At 47.0% G+C, this 21,764-nt stretch overlaps 1 protein-coding gene across 1 annotated transcript in view; it reads left to right on the top strand.

Annotated features, from left to right (window-relative positions):
* trip11 (thyroid hormone receptor interactor 11) overlaps positions 1 to 21,764 on the top strand; it is a 75,205-nt gene that overhangs the window by 35,294 nt on the left and 18,147 nt on the right. The window contains exons 21-28 of the mRNA XM_055865588.1: positions 11,543 to 12,076; positions 12,533 to 12,643; positions 13,365 to 13,535; positions 14,284 to 14,433; positions 17,524 to 17,717; positions 18,037 to 18,200; positions 18,783 to 18,886; positions 19,847 to 19,946. Coding sequence (XP_055721563.1) covers positions 11,543 to 12,076; positions 12,533 to 12,643; positions 13,365 to 13,535; positions 14,284 to 14,433; positions 17,524 to 17,717; positions 18,037 to 18,200; positions 18,783 to 18,886; positions 19,847 to 19,946 — 1,528 coding nt within the window. The remainder of the gene's footprint in view (positions 1 to 11,542; positions 12,077 to 12,532; positions 12,644 to 13,364; positions 13,536 to 14,283; positions 14,434 to 17,523; positions 17,718 to 18,036; positions 18,201 to 18,782; positions 18,887 to 19,846; positions 19,947 to 21,764) is intronic.

The following is a 21,764-nucleotide window of genomic DNA, read 5'->3' on the forward strand; positions in this document are numbered from 1 at the left end:
GACCCTATAGACATCACCGTAGACCCTATAGACATCACCGTAGACCCTATAGACATCACCGTAGACCCTATAGACATCACTATAGACATCACCGTAGACCCTATAGACATCACTATAGACACTATAGACATCACCGTGGACACTGTAGACATCACCGTAGACCCTATAGACATCACTATAGACATCACCGTGGACACTGTAGACATCACCGTGGACACTGTAGACATCACCGTGGACACTGTAGACATCACCGTGGACACTGTAGACATCACCGTAGACACTGTAGACATCACCGTAGACCCTGTAGACATCACTGTAGACATCACCGTAGACCCTATAGACATCACTATAGACACTATAGACATCACCGAAGGCCCTATAGACATCACTATAGACATCACCATAGACCCTATAGACATCACTGTAGACATCACCATAGACCCTATAGACATCACTATAGACATCACCATAGACCCTGTAGACATCACCGTAGACCCTATAGACATCACTATAGACACTATAGACATCACCGAAGGCCCTATAGACATCACTATAGACATCACCATAGACCCTATAGACATCACTGTAGACATCACCATAGACCCTATAGACATCACTATAGACATCACCGTAGACCCTGTAGACATCACCGTAGACCCTGTAGACATCACCGTAGACCCTATAGACATCACTATAGACATCACCATAGACCCTATAGACATCACCGTAGGCACTATAGACATCACTATAGACATCACTATAGACATCACCGTAGACCCTATAGACATCAATATAGACATCACTATAGACATCACCATATACACTATAGACATCACCGTAGACCCTGTAGACATCACCGTAGACCCTGTAGACATCACCGTAGACCCTATAGACATCACCATAGACCCTATTGACATCACCATAGACCCTATTGACATCACCGTAGACACTATAGACATCACCGTAGACCCTATAGACATCACCGTAGACCCTATAGACATCACCGTAGACACTAGACATCACCGTAGACCCTATAGACATCACTGTAGACTCTGTCGACATCACCATAGACCCTATAGACATCACTGTAGACTCTGTCGACATCACCATAGACTCTGTCGACATCACCGTAGACCCTATAGACATCACCATAGACCCTATGGACATCACTGTAGACTCTGTCGACATCACCGTAGACATCACCATAGACATCACCATAGACATCACTATAGACAACACTATAGACATCACTATAGACATCACCGTAGACACTATAGACATCACTATAGACATCACCGTAGACCCTATAGACATCACCGTAGACACTACCATAGACCCTATAGACATCACTATAGACCCTATAGACATCACTATAGACCCTATAGACATCACTATAGACCCTATAGACATCACTGTAGACCCTATAGACATCACCGTAGGCCCTATAGACATCACCGTAGACACTATAGACATCAACGTAGACACTATAGACATCACCGTAGACACTATAGACATCACCGTAGACACTATAGACATCACCGTAGACACTATAGACATCACCGTAGACCCTATAGACATCACTATAGACATCACTATAGACATCACCGTAGACCCTATAGACATCGCCGTAGACCCTATAGACATCACCGTAGACCCTATAGACATCACCGTAGACCCTATAGACATCACCGTAGACCCTATAGACATCACTATAGACATCACTATAAACCCTATAGACATCACTATAGACATCACTATAGACATCACTGTAGACCCTATAGACATCACTATAGACATCACTATAGACATCACTGTAGACCCTATAGACATCACCGTAGACCCTATAGACATCACCGTAGACCCTATAGACATCACCGTAGACCCTATAGACATCACCGTAGACCCTATAGACATCACTATAGACATCACTATAAACCCTATAGACATCACTATAGACATCACCGTAGACCCTATAGACATCACCGTAGACACTATAGACATCACCGTAGACCCTATAGACATCACCGTAGACCCTATAGACATCACCGTCGACCCTATAGACATCACTATAAACCCTATAGACATCACTATAGACATCACTATAGACATCACTATAGACATCACCGTAGACCCTATAGACATCACTATAGACATCACCGTAGACCCTATAGACATCACTATAGACATCACCGTAGACACTATAGACATCACTATAGACATCACCGTAGACACTATAGACATCACCGTAGACCCTATAGACATCACCGTAGACACTATAGACATCACCGTAGACCCTATAGACATCACCGTAGACCCTATAGACATCACCGTAGACCCTATAGACATCACCGTAGACCCTATAGACATCACCGTAGACACTATAGACATCACTATAGACATCACCGTAGACCCTATAGACATCACTATAGACATCACCGTAGACCCTATCGACATCACCATAGACACTATAGACATCACCATAGACACTATAGACATCACCATAGACACTATAGACATCACCATAGACACTATAGACATCACTATAGACACTATAGACATCACCGTAGACACTATAGACATCACCGTAGACCCTATAGACATCACTATAGACATCACCGTAGACCCTGTAGACATCACCGTAGACCCTATAGACATCACTATAGACATCACCGTAGACCCTGTAGACATCACCGTAGACCCTGTAGACATCACCGTAGACCCTATAGACATCACTATAAACCCTATAGACATCACCGTAGACACTATAGACATCACTATAGACATCACCGTAGACCCTATAGACATCACTGTAGACTCTGTCGACATCACCATAGACCCTATAGACATCACTGTAGACTCTGTCGACATCACCATAGACTCTGTCGACATCACCGTAGACCCTATAGACATCACCATAGACCCTATAGACATCACTGTAGACATCACCATAGACATCACTATAGACAACACTATAGACATCACTGTAGACATCACCATAGACCCTATAGACATCACCGTAGACACTATAGACATCACTATAGACATCACCGTAGACCCTATAGACATCACCATAGACCCTATAGACATCACTATAGACCCTATAGACATCACTATAGACCCTATAGACATCACTGTAGACCCTATAGACATCACTGTAGACCCTATAGACATCACTGTAGACCCTATAGACATCACCGTAGGCCCTATAGACATCAACGTAGACACTATAGACATCACTATAGACATCACTGTAGACATCACTGTAGACATCACCGTAGACCCTATAGACATCACCGTAGACCCTATAGACATCACCGTAGACCCGATAGACATCACCGTAGACTCTGTCGACATCACTGTAGACATCACCATAGACATCACCATAGACATCACTATAGACAACACTATAGACATCACTATAGACATCACCGTAGACACTATAGACATCACTATAGACATCACCGTAGACCCTATAGACATCACCGTAGACACTACCATAGACCCTATAGACATCACTATAGACCCTATAGACATCACTATAGACCCTATAGACATCACTATAGACCCTATAGACATCACTGTAGACCCTATAGACATCACCGTAGGCCCTATAGACATCACCGTAGACACTATAGACATCAACGTAGACACTATATACATCACCGTAGACACTATAGACATCACCGTAGACCCTATAGACATCACTATAGACATCACTATAGACATCACCGTAGACCCTATAGACATCACCGTAGACCCTATAGACATCACCGTAGACCCTATAGACATCACCGTAGACCCTATAGACATCACTATAGACATCACTATAAACCCTATAGACATCACTATAGACATCACTATAGACATCACTATAGACATCACTGTAGACCCTATAGACATCACTGTAGACCCTATAGACATCACCGTAGACCCTATAGACATCACCGTAGACCCTATAGACATCACCGTAGACCCTATAGACATCACCGTAGACCCTATAGACATCACCGTAGACCCTATAGACATCACTATAGACATCACTATAAACCCTATAGACATCACTATAGACATCACTATAGACATTTTTTTTATTTTTTTTTATTTAACCTTTATTTTAACCAGGTAGGCAAATTGAGAACACGTTCTCATTTACAATTGCGACCTGGCCAAGATAAAGCAAAGCAGTTCGACACATACAACAACACATAGTTACACATGGAGTAAAAACAAACATATAGTCAATAATACAGTGGGAAAAAAAAATAAGTCTATATACAATGTGAGCAAGTGAGGTGAGATAAGGGAGGTGAAGGCAAACAGATATATGTATAAATAAATAAAATATAAAAAGGCCATGGAGGCGAAGTGAGTACAACACAGCAAGTAAAATAAAAACTAAAAACACTGGAATGGTTGGTTTGCATTGGAAGAAAGTGCAAAGTAGAGACAGAAATAATGGGGTGCAAAGGAGCAAAATAAATTAATAAATAAATACAGTAGGTAAAGAGGTAGTTGTTTGGGCTAAATTGTAGATGGATTATGTACAGGTGCAGTAATCTATGAGCTGCTCTGACAGCTGGTGCTTAAAGCTAGTGAGGGAGATAGGTGTTTCCAGTTTCAGAGATTTTTGTAGTTCGTTCCAGTCATTGGCAGCAGAGAACTGGAAGGAGAGGTGTCCAAAGGAAGAATTGGTTTTGGGGGTGACTAGAGAGATATACCTGCTGGAGCGCGTGCTACAGGTAGGTGCTGCTATGGTGACCAGCGAGCTGAGATAAGGGGGGACTTTACATAGCAGGGTCTTGTAGATGACCTGGAACCAGTGGGTTTGGCGACGAGTATGAAGCGAGGGCCAGCCAACGAGAGTGTACAGGTCGCAGTGGTGGGTAGTATATGGGGCTTTGGTGACAAAACGGATGGCACTGTGATAGACTGCATCCAATTTATTGAGTAGGGTTTTGGAGGCTATTTTGTAAATGACATCACCGAAGGGCGAGGATTGGTAGGATGGTCAGTTTTACAAGGATATGTTTGGCAGCATGAGTAAAAGATGCTTTGTTGCGGAATAGGAAGCCAATTCTAGATTTGACTTTGGATTGGAGATGTTTGATGTGGGTCTGGAAGGAGAGTTTACAGTCTAACCAGACACCTAGGTATTTGTAGTTGTCCACATATTCTAAGTCAGAGCCGTCCAAAGTAGTGATGTTGGACAGGCGGGCAGGAGCAGGCAGCGATCGGTTGAAGAGCATGCATTTGGTTTTACTTGTATTTAAGAGCAGTTGGAGGCCACGGAAGGAGAGTTGTATGGCATTGAAGCTCGCCTGGAGGGTTGTTAACACAGTGTCAAAAGAAGGGCCAGAAGTATACAGAATAGTGTCGTCTGCGTAGAGGTGGATCAGAGAATCACCAGCAGCAAGAGCGACATCATTGATGTAAACAGAGAAGAGGGTCGGTCCAAGAATTGAACCCTGTGGCACCCCCATAGAGACTGCCAGAGGCCCGGACAACAGACCCTCCGATTTGACACACTGAACTCTATCAGAGAAGTAGTTGGTGAACCAGGCGAGGCAATCATTAGAGAAACCAAGGCTGTCGAGTCTGCCAATGAGGATGTGGTGATTGACAGAGTCAAAAGCCTTGGCCAGGTCAATGAATACGGCTGCACAGTATTGTTTCCTATCGATGGCGGTTACGATATCGTTTATGACCTTGAGCGTGGCTGAGGTGCACCCATGACCAGCTCTGAAACCAGATTGCATAGCGGAGAAGGTGTGGTGTGATTCAAAATGGTCGGTAATCTGTTTGTTGACTTGGCTTTCGAAGACCTTAGAAAGGCAGGGTAGGATAGATATAGGTCTGTAGCAGTTAGGGTCAAGGGTGTCCCCCCCCTTTGAAGAGGGGGATAACCGCAGCTGCTTTCCAATCTTTGGGGATCTCAGACGACACGAAAGAGAGGTTGAAGAGGCTAGTAATAGGGGTGGCAACAATTTCAGCAGATAGTTTTAGAAAGAAAGGGTCCAGATTATCTAGCCCGGCTGATTTGTAAGGGTCCAGATTTTGCAGCTCATTAAGAACATCAGCTGACTGTATTTGGGAGAAAGAGAAATGGGGAAGGCTTGGGCGAGTAGCAGAGGGGAGGGCAGTGCTGTTGTCCGGGGTAGGGGCAGCCAGGTGGAAAGCATGGCCAGCCGTAGAAAAATGCTTATTGAAATTCTCAATTATAGTGGATTTGTCGGTGGTGACAGTGTTTCCTATCTTCAGAGCGGTTGGAAGCTGGGAGGAGGTGTTCTTATTCTCCATGGACTTTACGGTGTCCCAGAACTTTTTTGAATTTGTGTTGCAGGAAGCAAATTTCTGCTTGAAAAAGCTAGCCTTGGCTGTTCTAACTGCCTGTGTATATTGGTTTCTGGCTTCCCTGAAAAGTTGCATATCACGGGGGCTGTTCGATGCTAATGCAGAACGCCATAGGATGTTTTTCTGATGGTTAAGGGCAGTCAGGTCAGGAGAGAACCAAGGGCTATATCTGTTCCTGGTTCTAAATTTCTTGAATGGGGCATGCTTATTCAAGATGGTGAGGAAGGCATTTTTAAAAAATGACCAGGCATCCTCTACTGACGGGATGAGATCAATATCCTTCCAGGATATCCCGGCCAGGTCGATTAGGAAGGCCTGCTCGCTGAAGTGTTTCAGGGAGCGTTTGACAGTGATGAGTGGAGGTCGTTTGACCGCTGACCCATTACGGATGCAGGCAATGAGGCAGTGATCGCTGAGATCTTGGTTGAAAACAGCAGAGGTGTATTTGGAGGGCAAGTTTGTTAGGATGATATCTATGAGGGTACCCGTGTTTACGGAATTGGGGTGGTACCTGGTAGGTTCATTGATAATTTGTGTGAGATTGAGGGCATCAAGCTTAGATTGTAGGGTGGCTGGGGTGTTGAGCATGTTCAAATTTAGGTCGCCTAGCAGCACGAGCTCTGAAGATAGATGGGGGGCAATCAGTTCACATATAGTGTCCAGAGCACAGCTGGGGGCAGAGGGTGGTCTATAGCAGGCGGCAACGGTGAGAGACTTGTTTTTAGAGAGGTGGATTTTTAAAAGTAGAAGTTCAAATTGTTTGGGAACAGACCTGGATAGTATAACAGAACTCTGCAGGCAGTCTTTGCAGTAGATTGCAACACCGCCCCCTTTGGCCGTTCTATCTTGTCTGAAAATATTGTAATTGGGGATAAAAATGTCTGAATTTTTGGTGGTCTTTCTAAGCCAGGATTCAGACACGGCTAAAACATCCGGGTTGGTAGAGTGTGCTAAAGAAGTGAACAAAACAAACTTAGGGAGGAGGCTTCTAATGTTAACATGCATGAAGCGAAGGCTATTACGGTTACAGAAGTCATCAAAAGAGAGCGCCTGGGAAATAGGAGTGGAGCCAGGTACTGCAGGGCCTGGATTCACCTCTACATCACCAGAGGAACAGAGGAGAAGTAGGATAATGGTACGGCTAAAAGCTATGAGAATTGGTCGCCTAGAGCTACTAGAGCAGAGAGTAAAAGGAAGTTTCTGGGGGCGATAAAATAGTTTAAAGGAATAATGTACAGACAAAGGTATGGTAGGATGTGAATACAGTGGAGGTAAACCTAGGTATTGAGTGATGATGAGAGAGATCTTGTCTCTAGAAACATCATTGAAACCAGGTGATGTCATCGCATATGTGGGTGGTGGAACTGATAGGTTGGATATGGTATAGAGAGCAGGGCTAGAATCTCTACAGTGAAATAAGCCAATAAACACTAACCAGAACAGCAATGGACAAGGTATATTTACATTAAGGAGAGGCATGCTTAATCGAGTGATCAGTAAGGGTCCAGTGAGTAGAGGTTGGTTGGGGTCGTGGCGATCCAGACAGCTGGCCGGGTATATGGCTATCGGTAGCAGCATAGGATGGAGGTCTGTTTGTAGATACCTCGTGCGTTTCCGTCGGTAGGTTCCGTGTAGTGGGGTTTTGTTCAGATAGCAGCCGATAGGACAGCTAACGATTAGCGGGCCTCAGGTGAGCGTTCAGGTAACGTCGGGACGGATTTGCCGGTTGGATAAATCCCTCGGGCAGATAACGTCGGCAGTCAGTCGTGAAGGCCCGGTGGGGTTCCGTATCTGCAGCAGCAACAAAAGAAACGGGTCCGGATGGTGATGGAACTCCTCAGTTGGCTAGCTCCAGCATGATTTGAGTTTGCTCCGGGGTCGACGTAAGCCAATAGTCACACGGTATGCAGCTAGCTAGCTGCGAAATCAAGGTGCAAGTGTCCAGAGCCTGCGGTTGGAATCCGGGGAAACTGGGAGAAAAAAAGTCCCGGAATGCTCCGGTCCGAGTCGCGTTGCACAAAAGTGCCGGTAGATTATCGAGCTAAAGGAATAGCTGATGACCGCAAAACGTGGGCAGCTGAAACACCAACGCTAGCTAGCAAACCGGCTAATTTCGGGGCAGCTACAGATTAGCTTCTGGCTAGCTATCGGAGTAGCTTCTGGTTAGCTATCAGGCTAGCTTCTGAATTAGCCCCTGGCTATCTTCCACGATGGATTTTCAGATTGAGGTAAATATTACTTATTGTAATTGGTGAAGCGGGTTGCAGGAAAGCTTTTGCAGGAAAGCTTTTGTAGTTGAGTTCTTGGATAATAAAATAAATAAAAGATATGTGAAGAAAAGGTGTAAATATATATATTAATACAGGACACGACAAGACAATACGGAAAAGACGTCTGAACTGCTAAGCCACCTTACCAAGGGTTTTAGGGTCTACATCACCGTAGACCCTATAGACATCACCGTAGACACTATAGACATCACCGTAGACCCTATAGACATCACCGTCGACCCTATAGACATCACTATAAACCCTATAGACATCACTATAGACATCACTATAGACATCACTATAGACATCACTATAGACATCACCGTAGACCCTATAGACATCACTATAGACATCACCGTAGACCCTATAGACATCACTATAGACATCACCGTAGACACTATAGACATCACTATAGACATCACTATAGACATCACTATAGACATCACCGTAGACCCTATAGACATCACTATAGACATCACCGTAGACATCACTATAGACACTATAGACATCACCGTAGACCCTATAGACATCACCGTAGACCCTATAGACATCACTATAGACATCACCGTAGACACTATAGACATCACTATAGACATCACCGTAGACACTATAGACATCACCGTAGACCCTATAGACATCACCGTAGACACTATAGACATCACCGTAGACACTATAGACATCACTATAGACATCACCGTAGACCCTATAGACATCACTATAGACATCACCGTAGACCCTATCGACATCACCATAGACACTATAGACATCACCATAGACACTATAGACATCACCGTAGACACTATAGACATCACCGTAGACACTATAGACATCACCGTAGACACTATAGACATCACCGTAGACCCTATAGACATCACTATAGACATCACCGTAGACCCTGTAGACATCACCGTAGACCCTATAGACATCACTATAGACATCACCGTAGACCCTGTAGACATCACCGTAGACCCTATAGACATCACCATAGACATCACCGTAGACCCTATAGACATCACTGTAGACTCTGTCGACATCACCATAGACCCTATAGACATCACTGTAGACTCTGTCGACATCACCATAGACTCTGTCGACATCACCGTAGACCCTATAGACATCACCATAGACCCTATAGACATCACTGTAGACATCACCATAGACCCGATAGACATCACCGTAGACTCTGTCGACATCACTGTAGACATCACCATAGACATCACTATAGACAACACTATAGACATCACTGTAGACATCACCATAGACCCTATAGACATCACCGTAGACACTATAGACATCACTATAGACATCACCGTAGACCCTATAGACATCACTATAGACCCTATAGACATCACTACAGACATCACCGTAGACCCTATCGACATCACTACAGACATCACCGTAGACCCTATCGACATCACTACAGACATCACCGTAGACCCTACAGACATCACCGTAGACCCTATAGACATCACCGTAGACCTATAGATATCACCGTAGACCCTATAGACATCACTATAAACCCTATAGACATCACTATAGACCCTATAGACATCACTATAGACACTATAGACATCACCGTAGACCCTATAGACATCACCGTAGACCCTATAGACATCACTATAAACCCTATAGACATCACTATAGACCCTATAGACATCACTATAGACCCTATAGACATCACTATAAACCCTATAGACATCACTATAGACCCTATAGACATCACTATAGACATCACCATAGACCCTATAGACATCACCGTAGACCCTATAGACATCACTATAGACATCACCGTAGACCCTATAGACATCACCGTAGACCCTATAGACATCACTATAGACCCTATAGACATCACTATAGACCCTATAGACATCACTATAGACACTATAGACATCACTATAGACATCACTATAGACATCACTATAGAAATCACTATAGACATCACTATAGACACTATAGACATCACCGTAGACCCTGTAGACATCACTATAGACCCTATAGACATCACTATAGACCCTATAGACATCACTATAGACATCACCGTAGACCCTATAGACATCACCGTAGACCCTATAGACATCACTATAGACCCTATAGACATCACTATAGACATCACCGTAGACCCTATAGACATCACCGTAGACCCTATAGACATCACCCTAGACCCTGTAGACATCACTGTAGACCCTATAGACATCACTATAGACCCTATAGACATCACTATAGACACTATAGACATCACTATAGACACTATAGACATCACTATAGACACTATAGACATCACTATAGACCCTATAGACATCACTATAGACATCACCGTAGACCCTATAGACATCACCGTAGACCCTATAGACATCACTATAGACATCACCCTAGACCCTGTAGACATCACTATAGACATCACCCTAGACCCTATAGACATCACTATAGACCCTATAGACATCACTATAGACATCACCCTAGACCCTGTAGACATCACTATAGACATCACCCTAGACCCTGTAGACATCACTATAGACATCACCCTAGACCCTATAGACATCACTATAGACCCTATAGACATCACTATAGACATCACCCTAGACCCTGTAGACATCACTATAGACCCTATAGACATCACTATAGACCCTATAGACATCACTATAGACATCACCCTAGACCCTGTAGACATCACTATAGACATTATCTTTTGTCATGTTTTTAGAGTTTTCTGTTTTGTTTTTTTGAGGGGTTCTCAATTGGGGGTGTTGGCATCGTAAATCATAAATGTTTTATAGGTACATGATCACGTTAGGACAAAGGTTGACATCGCCCAACCCCAACTGTCAACTACAACGAGACGTGTCATCCAGCCCGCTGATCCTACTAGTGATTGGCAGTCTTATTGGGATGAATAACGAACTGTTTTGGCTCTGATCCTATAGGTGGATGCTGACAACGACTGCACCTCAAATCTCTCCGTGGACTACAGCCGTCTGATCCACAGCTATGAGCAGAAGGAGAGGAAGCTCGGCAGTCTCAGTCACGAACTAGCCCACGTCCAACAGACCATCAGCCAGCTGAGCAGTACCAAAGATGTCCTGCTGGGGAAACTGGACAGTGTGGCGCAGAGTCCCCAAGTCACCCCATTGTCCGCTGCTCTGACGTCTTCTGCCCAGCCTCCTGCTGCAGTGGAACCTCCCAGACACCAGGTGGCAGCACCTGCAACACCGGGGAACCAGGAAGGACTGAGACAGGAGCTGGAGTCTCTGAGAGCCCTCCTGTCTGAGAGGGAGACTATAATCAGGACCTTGCAGGAGAACAACCACCGCCTGTCTAACTCAGCCCAGGTGTCAGACAGCGAGCAGCGCGGCCAGGCCGACGAGGCCAGACAGGTCAGAGAGAGACTGGACGCCCTGCAGCGCTCTGTCAGGGAGAAAGACCTGCTCATCAAGACTAAAGGAGATCAACTCACCCAGGTGTGTGTGTGTGTGTGTGTGTGTGTGTGTGTGTGTGTGTGTGTGTGTGTGTGTGTGTGTGTGTGTGTGTGTGTGTGTGTGTGTGTGTGTGTGTGTGTGTGTGTGTGTGTGTGTGTGTGTGTGTGTGAGAGATATGAGGAAGACCCAGCATATGCGCTATTAAGACATGTCACTTTAAATGAAATCTATATTCAATTGCAACTGAATCAAGTGAGTAATGACCCCTTCATTAGAATGAGTACACCGGTCAATTCGGGTGAATTATATCATAATGGGTGGACTGGCAGCTATTTTAAGTGTCCACATAGGTGCAAAGCAGGAAGTTCTAGCAGCCATTTTGAGTGTCCACATAGGTGCAAAGCAGGAAGTCCTGGCAGCCATTTTGAGTGTCCACATAGGTGCAAAGCAGGAGAGTTCTAGCAGCCGTTCAATCTGTGCATCTGTTTATTTCTCCAGGTGAGTGAGAGCCTGAGGAACCGTGAGAGCGACAACGAGGTGTTAAAACAAGCCGTGACCAACCTGAAGGAGAGAGCCCTTATCCTGGAGATGGATACCAGGAAGCTGAAGGTAGGTAGCCCAGCGGGCTAAGGAGTTAAAACTTTTAGCCGGAAGGTGAATCCTGGGCTGGCTTGATCTGAAATCTGGAGGGCTGCTAAATTCACATCCTAAAGACGTTGGGTTCTTGAGCAAGGACCTTAAACCCACAACATGCTCTCCATCCAGCGGCACTGCACTGCAACTGTGAGGGGTCCAAGTGTGAGGGGTCCAAGTGTGAGGGGTCCAAGTGTGAGGGGTCCAAGTGTGAGGGGTCCAAGTGTGAGGGGTCCAAGTGTGAGGGGTCCAAGTGTGAGGGGTCCAAGTGTGAGGGGTCCAAGTGTGAGGGGTCCAAGTGTGAGGGGTCCAAGTGTGAGGGGTCCAAGTGTGAGGGGTCCAAGTGTGAGGGGTCCAAGTGTGAGGGGTCCAAGTGTGAGGGGTCCAAGTGTGAGGGGTCCAAGTGTGAGGGGTCCAAGTGTGAGGGGTCCAAGTGTGAGGGGTCCAAGTGTGAGGGGTCCAAGTGTGAGGGGTGCAAGTGTGAGGGGTGCAAGTGTGAGGGGTCCAGGTGTGAGGGGTCCAGGTGTGAGGGGTCCAGGTGTGAGGGGTCCAAGTGTGAGGGGTGCAAGTGTGAGGGTTAAAGTGTGAGGGGTCAAGTGTGCTGTCCGGAGGGGGTTGAGAGCGGAGCAGAAGATGATATATTTCCGTCGTTGGCTGAAACCTGGACAATTTAAAGTTATTTTGAATTGTATTGAAGGATGAGAATGAGGCTGTGGCCCAGCGGAGCAGGGAGAAGGAGTCAGAGTTCAGAGCCCTGCAGGAGACCAACATGCAGGTGTCCCTCCTCATGAGGGAGAAGGAGTTTGAGAGGAGCGCCATGTCGGAGAAGGCTGCCGCCATGGAGAAGATGCTCAAGGACAGAGAACAGGTTAGGATGTTTGTACTGTACAAAATCAGTTAATGTAAACTATTAACTACACATTTTTGAGAGAATGATAATTTGGGACTTAAAATACCATTTCTCAAATTCTTTATTTAAGCAATAGGGCCTGAGGAGGTGTGGTATACGGCCAATATACCACGGCTAAGGGCTGTTCTTATGCACGACACACCGCGGAGTGCCTGGACACAGCCCATAGCCGTGGTATATTAACCACGGCTAAGGGCTGTTCTTGTGCACGACACACCGCGGAGTGCCTGGACACAGCCCATAGCCGTGGTATATTAACCATATATCACAAACCCCCAAGGTGCCTTATTGCTATTATAAACTGGTTACCAACGTACATTAGAGCGACGGTATACGACGGCTGTCAGCCGTTCAGCATTCAGGGCTCGAACCACCCAGTTTATAATGAGTAATAGATTACAGATCTAGTGAAAGACGGTGAAATTTAATCAAAGTAAAATAGACTATTAAATAGTTTAAATAAATTGACAAACACTTGGTTAAATCTTTTCACAAACCGATCAATAATGTATTCTTTCCTGACCCTGTAAAACAACACATTTCACAGCACCTATCCGGTATATGTGACTATATGTATATGTGTGTGTGTGTGTGTGTGTGTGTGTGTGTGTGTGACCATTCCATTGCGGTGTCCCATGGCAACAGTCAAAAGAGCGGGAAGCAGAACCAGCTGATTGATCACATTTTTTATTGCTACGTTTCCCAGGGCAACAGTCAGAGGTCAGGGGAGCTGAACCAGCTCCTGAACGAGCTGAGGTCCATGCAGGAGAAAGCCGTGGCCTTCCAGCAGGAGAGAGACCAGGTCATGCTGGCTCTCAAACAGAAACAGATGGACACCACAGCCGTACAGACAGAGGTAGGATGGATGGACACACACCAGGGTTTCTGTTAGGAAAATGGTGCCCGTCCAGGGTTTCTGTTAGGAAAATGGTGACCCGTCCAGGGTTTCTGTTAGGAAAATGGTGCCCGTCCAGGGTTTCTGTTAGGAAAATGGTGCCCGTCCAGGGTTTCTGTTAGGAAAATGGTGCCCGTCCAGGGTTTCAGTTAGGAAAATGGTGCCCGTCCAGGGTTTCTGTTAGGAAAATGGTGGCCCGTCCAGGGTTTCAGTTAGGAAAATGGTGCCCGTCCAGGGTTTCTGTTAGGAAAATGGTGGCCCGTCCAGGGTTTCTGTTAGGAAAATGGTGGCCCGTCCAGGGTTTCTGTTAGGAAAATGGTGGCCCGTCCAGGGTTTCTGTTAGGAAAATGGTGCCCGTCCAGGGTTTCTGTTAGGAAAATGGTGCCCGTCCAGGGTTTCAGTTAGGAAAATGGTTCCCGTCCAGGGTTTCTGTTAGGAAAATGGTGGCCCGTCCAGGGTTTCTGTTAGGAAAATGGTGCCCGTCCAGGGTTTCAGTTAGGAAAATGGTGCCCGTCCAGGGTTTCTGTTAGGAAAATGGTGGCCCGTCCAGGGTTTCTGTTAGGAAAATGGTGGCCCGTCCAGGGTTTCTGTTAGGAAAATGGTGCCCGTCCTGGGTTTCTGTTAGTAAAATGGTGGCCTTTTTTAAAACATAAAATGGCGTAGAAAATGTTAAATGTATCGTAAGATATTTTGGCCATATTGCCCAGCCCTAGCTCACACTGCTATTATTTGAAGGACACCTGTTAGGGGGGTTGTAACACATTAATAACTGTCAAGTTGTCTAGGTGTTAAAATTATTTCAGCTCTGCCCAAACTTGAAAACGGCTTGCTCAACACGTGAAGGATGCAAAGGGACAAATCAATTACTTTCCAGTGTTTTATTATGGTTTTGATGCCATTTGTTGAATATGTTGAAACAGTTGATTTGTTGAATAGAGTAGTTGAATGACAGAGGAATAAGGAATAGGTATAGGTTGATAACCTTAAACAGAGAATAAACATGCATTATTTTACACAATAAACAATGCATGACACAGCAACAAAGCATGGCTTTGAATAAAGTAAACGTTTAAACAATTTAATCTAGCACTTCAAGCAATTACTTCTGCAGTCAGAAAATATCCACAACAAAAGAAGTCACCACTCCTACCAGAGTTAAACATGTAAATTGTGCTAAGCACTGAATGCAACATAATAAATAATTCCAAACATTACATACCAGTTGCGTCTTTAGGGTTGAACAATGAGCAGTTTGTATGTTGAGGACCCAAGCAAAGCTAAGCCCAAACATTTTATACCCATGCTTATCTGCCAGGTGCGCATGTAAAAGTAGTCCCTCCAGAAATCCTGGCTCAATTTTTTTAGTTCCACCCGTGTTTTTGGGTTATCTGCCCTCTTGAGGCCTGGAGTTCTTTAAAGGAAGAGCTGCCATTGTGCTCATGTTTTGAGTGTTCTGTTTTTTGACGCAACAATAACCAATACGTAACACATTCATGAGCGGTACGTAACACATTCATGAGCGGTACGTAACACATTCATGAGCGGTACGTAACACATTCATGAGCGGTACGTAACACATTCATGAGCGGTACGTAACACATTCATGAGCGGTACGTAACACATTCATGAGCGGTACGTAACACATTCATGAGCGGTACGTAACACATTCATGAGCGGTACGTAACACATTCATGAGCGGTACGTAACACATTCATGAGCGGTACGTGACTCATTCATGAGCGGTACGTAACTCATTCATGAGCGGTACGTAACTCATTCATGAGCGGTACGTAACCCATTCATGAGCGGTACGTAACTCATTCATGAGCGGTACGTAACACATTCATGAGCGGTACGTAACACGTTCATGAGCGGTACGTAACACGTTCATGAGCGGTACGTAACACGTTCATGAGCGGTACGTAACACGTTCATGAGCGGTACGTACCACGTTCATGAGCGGTACGTGACTCATTCATGAGCGGTACGTGACTCATTCATGAGCGGTACGTACCACATTCATGAGCGGTACGTACCACATTTATGAGCGGTACGTAACACATTCATGAGCGGTACGTGACTCATTCATGAGCGGTACGTGACTCATTCATGAGCGGTACGTGACTCATTCATGAGCGGTATCTGACTCATTCATGAGCGGTACGTGACTCATTCATGAGCGGTACGTAACACATTCATGAGCGGTACGTGACTCATTCATGAGCGGTACGTGACTCATTCATGAGCGGTACGTAACACATTCATGAGCGGTACGTACCACATTTATGAGCGGTACGTAACACATTCATGAGCGGTACGTGACTCATTCATGAGCGGTACGTGACTCATTCATGAGCGGTACGTGACTCATTCATGAGCGGTACGTAACACATTCATGAGCGGTACGTAACACATTCATGAGCGGTACGTAACACATTCATGAGCGGTACGTAACTCATTCATGAGCGGTACGTAACTCATTCATGAGCGGTACGTGACTCATTCATGAGCGGTACGTGACTCATTCATGAGCGGTACGTAACACATTCATGAGCGGTACGTAACACATTCATGAGCGGTACGTGACTCATTCATGAGCGGTACGTAACTCATTCATGAGCGGTACGTGACTCATTCATGAGCGGTACGTAACTCATTCATGAGCGGTACGTAACACATTTATGAGCGGTACGTAACACATTTATGAGCGGTACGTAACACATTCATGAGCGGTACGTAACACATTCATGATACATTCCTTATCAGATATATTTATGGATAGTAAATGGCAATCAAATATTATTTGTAGTGAAATATTCTGCTATTGGTTAATATCAAACCCCCATGTGACCACTCTCCCTGTCTCTCTCTTTCCCCCCTGTCTCTCTCTTCTCTCTCTCCTTATGTCTCTCTCGCTCTATCTGTCTCCTCTCTCTCTCACTCTTGCCCTGTCTCTCTCTCTCACTCTTGCCCTGTCTCTCCTCTCTCTCCCTGTCTGTCTCTCTCTCTCGCTGCGTCTCTCCTCTCTCCCTGTCTGTTTCTCTCTCTCAGCTGCAGCATGTGAAGGACAGAGAGCAGCGGTTGAAGTTGGAGCTGGACCGGCTACGTAACCACCTGCTGGAGATAGAGGACACCTACACACGGGAGGTCCTGGCTGCTGAGGACAGGGAGGCGGAGCTACGCAAGAGAGTCACGCTATTGGACGACAGACTGGCCACTTCCTCCAGTCAGGTGGAGAGCACCAGGTAAACATGTTCAGTAGACACGAAGATGAAACGGGGAAGTACAATCTGAACGTTTTTGAAACGTCTTGAAACATTATTTGCTACTGTGTGTCCTAATGAACAAGACCCTGAAAACAGATGGTCTGTTTATCACTGGTGATGGTTGAGTTACAGACGGATAAAACACTTTATCGTCCCGTGTCCGACGAACACAGAAATGTACGTCCAATGGAAAAGTTTGTGTTCTTTCACAATCCCCAACCCCTCGGAAAGACACACCGAGGTTTGGGTAGCAAAGAGGAGGAAAACGTGAGTCATCATCTTTTTGTTTGTCTTGTAGCCACCAGGCGTCTCTCCAGGTGGAGTCTCTCCAGGAGCAGCTGAGTGGAACGGTGAGGCAGAGAGACGAGGCCTTGATCCAGCTCAGAGCAGCACAGGACCAGGTCAACCAGTACGCCGTGTCCCTGTCCAACCTCCAGATGGTGCTAGAGCAGTTCCAGCAAGGCAAGACTACTGGCCTCCGCTAGTCTGATCCCAGATCAGTTTGTGCTGTGTAGATAGCGTCTATGATCGGTGTAATGCCATGATAAGGACCATAGGAGTTGGCAAGAACATTAACAGGTCTGGGACCAGGCTAGCCTCTCTGCTGTAATGCTTGTTGATTATTTTTGGCATCCAACTCTATGGTCGCTGAGGCTGTAGTGATTATATAGCCTGGTATCCAGATCTGTTAGTGCTGTATAGCCAACTCTATGGTCACTGAGGCTGTAGTGATTATATAGCCTGGTATCCAGATCTATTAGTGCTGTATAGCCAACTCGATGGTCACTGGATCTGTAGTGAGAATATAGCCTGGTACCCAGATCTATTAGTGCTGTATAGCCAACTCGATGGTCACTGGATCTGTAGTGAGAATATAGCCTGGTACCCATATCTGTTAGTGTTGTATAGCCAACTTGATGCTATACAACACACAGATCTGGGACCAGTCTCATCTAAAGGCAACATCAACTCTGATAGAGAAAATAGAGCTCTTCTGGTCTTTATAAAGATATGACCCTCTTCTCTCTGTTCTCCTCCCAACAGAAGAGAAAGCGATGTATTCGTCAGAGCTTGATAAATACAAGAGGGAGAAGGACGAGTGGAGGAGAAAAGCACTTAAGCTGGAGGACAGAGCCTCAGCACTTAAGGTAGGACACTTCATAACGACGCTCATCAAGTACACATCCACTCCTCGGTCGTATAGTCCTTATGTTACATTCTGACTTATTGGTCTACTTATCATATCTCTGTCTCTCTCTCTGCCTCTCTCGCTCTCGCTCTGTCTCTCTCTCTCTATCGCTCTGTCTCTCTCTCTCTCGCTCTGTCTCTCTCTCGCTCTGTCTCTCTCGCTCTGTCTCTCTCGCTCTGTCTCTCTCTCTCTATCGCTCTGTCTCTCTCTCTCTATCGCTCTGTCTCTCTCTCTCTCGCTCTGTCTCTCTCTCTCTGTCTCTCTCGCTCTGTCTCTCTCTCTCTGTCTCTCTCGCTTTCTCTCTTTCTCTCTTTCTTTCTCTCTCGCTCTGTCTCTCTTTCTCTCTTTCTTTCTCTCGCTCTGTCTCTCTGTCTCTCTCGCTCTGTCTCTCTCGCTCTGTCTCTCTCGCTCTGTCTCTCTCGCTCTGTCTCTCTCGCTCTGTCTCTCTCGCCCTGTCTCTCTCGCTCTCTGTCTCTCTCGCTCTCTGTCTCTCTCGCTCTGTCTCTCTCGCTCTGTCTCTCTCGCTCTGTCTCTCTCGCTCTCTGTCTCTCTCGCTCTCTGTCTCTCTCGCTCTCTGTCTCTCTCTCGCTCTCTGTCTCTCTCTCGCTCTCTGTCTCTCTCTCGCTCTCTGTCTCTCTCTCGCTCTCTGTCTCTCTCTCGCTCTCTGTCTCTCTCTCGCTCTCTGTCTCTCTCTCGCTCTCTGTCTCTCTCTCGCTCTCTGTCTCTCTCTCGCTCTCTGTCTCTCTCTCGCTCTCTGTCTCTCTCTCGCTCTCTGTCTCTCTCTCGCTCTCTCGCTCTGTCTCTCGCTCTCGCTCTCTCGCTCTGTCTCTCGCTCTCGCTCTCTCGCTCTGTCTCTCGCTCTCGCTCTGTCTCTCTCTCTCTCTCTGTCTCTCTCTCTCTCGCTCTGTCTCTGTCTCAGATCAACCTAGATGAGGCTAATGCTGCGCTGGACTCAGCCTCCAGACTCACTGACCAGCTGGACCTAAAGGAAGAACAGCTGGAAGAGCTCAAGAAACAAGGTGGGTGAGCGAGGGAGAGAGAGGGGGGGAAGAGAGAGCAGCCATCTTATGTCAGGCTTTTTATCCAGCTTGAAGGACCATGAAGAAGAGAGAGCTTCTATTAAAGCCAGGCTGAGTTTGGAGGCCTGTGTAAGAGGTTTTATACAGTGGTCAAGGCTGTGGTTTTGGGCATGGATGACTCTATAGTATCCCCTTCACTTTCCATTTCATTCTTATCATATAATAACATAGTAGAAACAATCTTTGCTCGGGTTTGACAGAGTGTCCTCATTGTCTCCTTAACCCTACATGTCTGACCGGATCAGAGAGACCAACATGGGACCAACATGCCCTGATCTGACTCCCTGATGAGGCTGTTAAGGGGTGGGGGGGGGGGGGGGGTCTGGATCTGACTCCCTGATAAGGCTGTTAAGGGGGGGTGGGGGGGGTCTGGATCTGACTCCCTGATGAGGCTGTTAAGGGGTGGGTGGGGGGGGTCTGGATCTGACTCCCTGATAAGGCTGTTAAGGGGGGGTGGGGGGGGGGTCTGGATCTGACTCCCTGATAAGGCTGTTAAGGGGTGGGTGGGGGGGGGTCTGGATCTGACTCCCTGATAAGGCTGTTAAGGGGTGGGGGGGGGGGGTCTGGATCTGACTCCCTGATAAGGCTGTTAAGGGGTGGGTGGGGGGGGGTCTGGATCTGACTCCCTGATAAGGCTGTTAAGGGGTGGGTGGGGGGGGTCTGGATCTGACTCCCTGATAAGGCTGTTAAGGGGGGGGGGGGGGGTCTGGATCTGACTCCCTGATAAGGCTGTTAAGGGGTGGGTGGGGGGGGGTCTGGAGCTGACTCCCTGATAAGGCTGTTAAGGGGTGGGTGGGGGGGGGGTCTGGATCTGACTCCCTGATAAGGCTGTTAAGGGGGGGTGGGGGGGTCTGGATCTGACTCCCTGATAAGGCTGTTAAGGGGGGGTGGGGGGGGGGTCTGGATCTGACTCCCTGATAAGGCTGTTAAGGGGGGGTGGGGGGGGTCTGGATCTGACTCCCTGATAAGGCTGTTAAGGGGGGGTGGGGGGGGTCTGGATCTGACTCCCTGATAAGGCTGTTAAGGGGGGTGGGGGGGGGGGGTCTGGATCTGACTCCCTGATAAGGCTGTTAAGGGGGGGTGGGGGGGGTCTGGATCTGACTCCCTGATAAGGCTGTTAAGGGGTGGGTGGGGGGGGGTCTGGATCTGACTCCCTGATAAGGCTGTTAAGGGGTGGGTGGGGGGGTCTGGATCTGACTCCCTGATAAGGCTGTTAAGGGGTGGGTGGGGGGGGGGTCTGGATCTGACTCCCTGATAAGGCTGTTAAGGGGTGGGTGGGGGGGGGTCTGGATCTGACTCCCTGATAAGGCTGTTAAGGGGGGGTGGGGGGGGGGGTCTGGATCTGACTCCCTGATAAGGCTGTTAAGGGGGGGTGGGGGGGGTCTGGATCTGACTCCCTGATAAGGCTGTTAAGGGGGGGTGGGGGGGGGTCTGGATCTGACTCCCTGATAAGGCTGTTAAGGGGGGTGGGGGGGGGGGGGTCTGGATCTGACTCCCTGATAAGGCTGTTAAGGGGGGGTGGGGGGGGGTCTGGATCTGACTCCCTGATAAGGCTGTTAAGGGGTGGGTGGGGGGGGGTCTGGATCTGACTCCCTGATAAGGCTGTTAAGGGGTGGGTGGGGGGGTCTGGATCTGACTCCCTGATAAGGCTGTTAAGGGGTGGGTGGGGGGGGGTCTGGATCTGACTCCCTGATAAGGCTGTTAAGGGGTGGGTGGGGGGGGGTCTGGATCTGACTCCCTGATAAGGCTGTTAAGCGG

This window comes from Salvelinus fontinalis, chromosome 16 (genome assembly GCF_029448725.1).
Source record: "Salvelinus fontinalis isolate EN_2023a chromosome 16, ASM2944872v1, whole genome shotgun sequence".
Taxonomy (NCBI): domain Eukaryota; kingdom Metazoa; phylum Chordata; class Actinopteri; order Salmoniformes; family Salmonidae; genus Salvelinus; species Salvelinus fontinalis.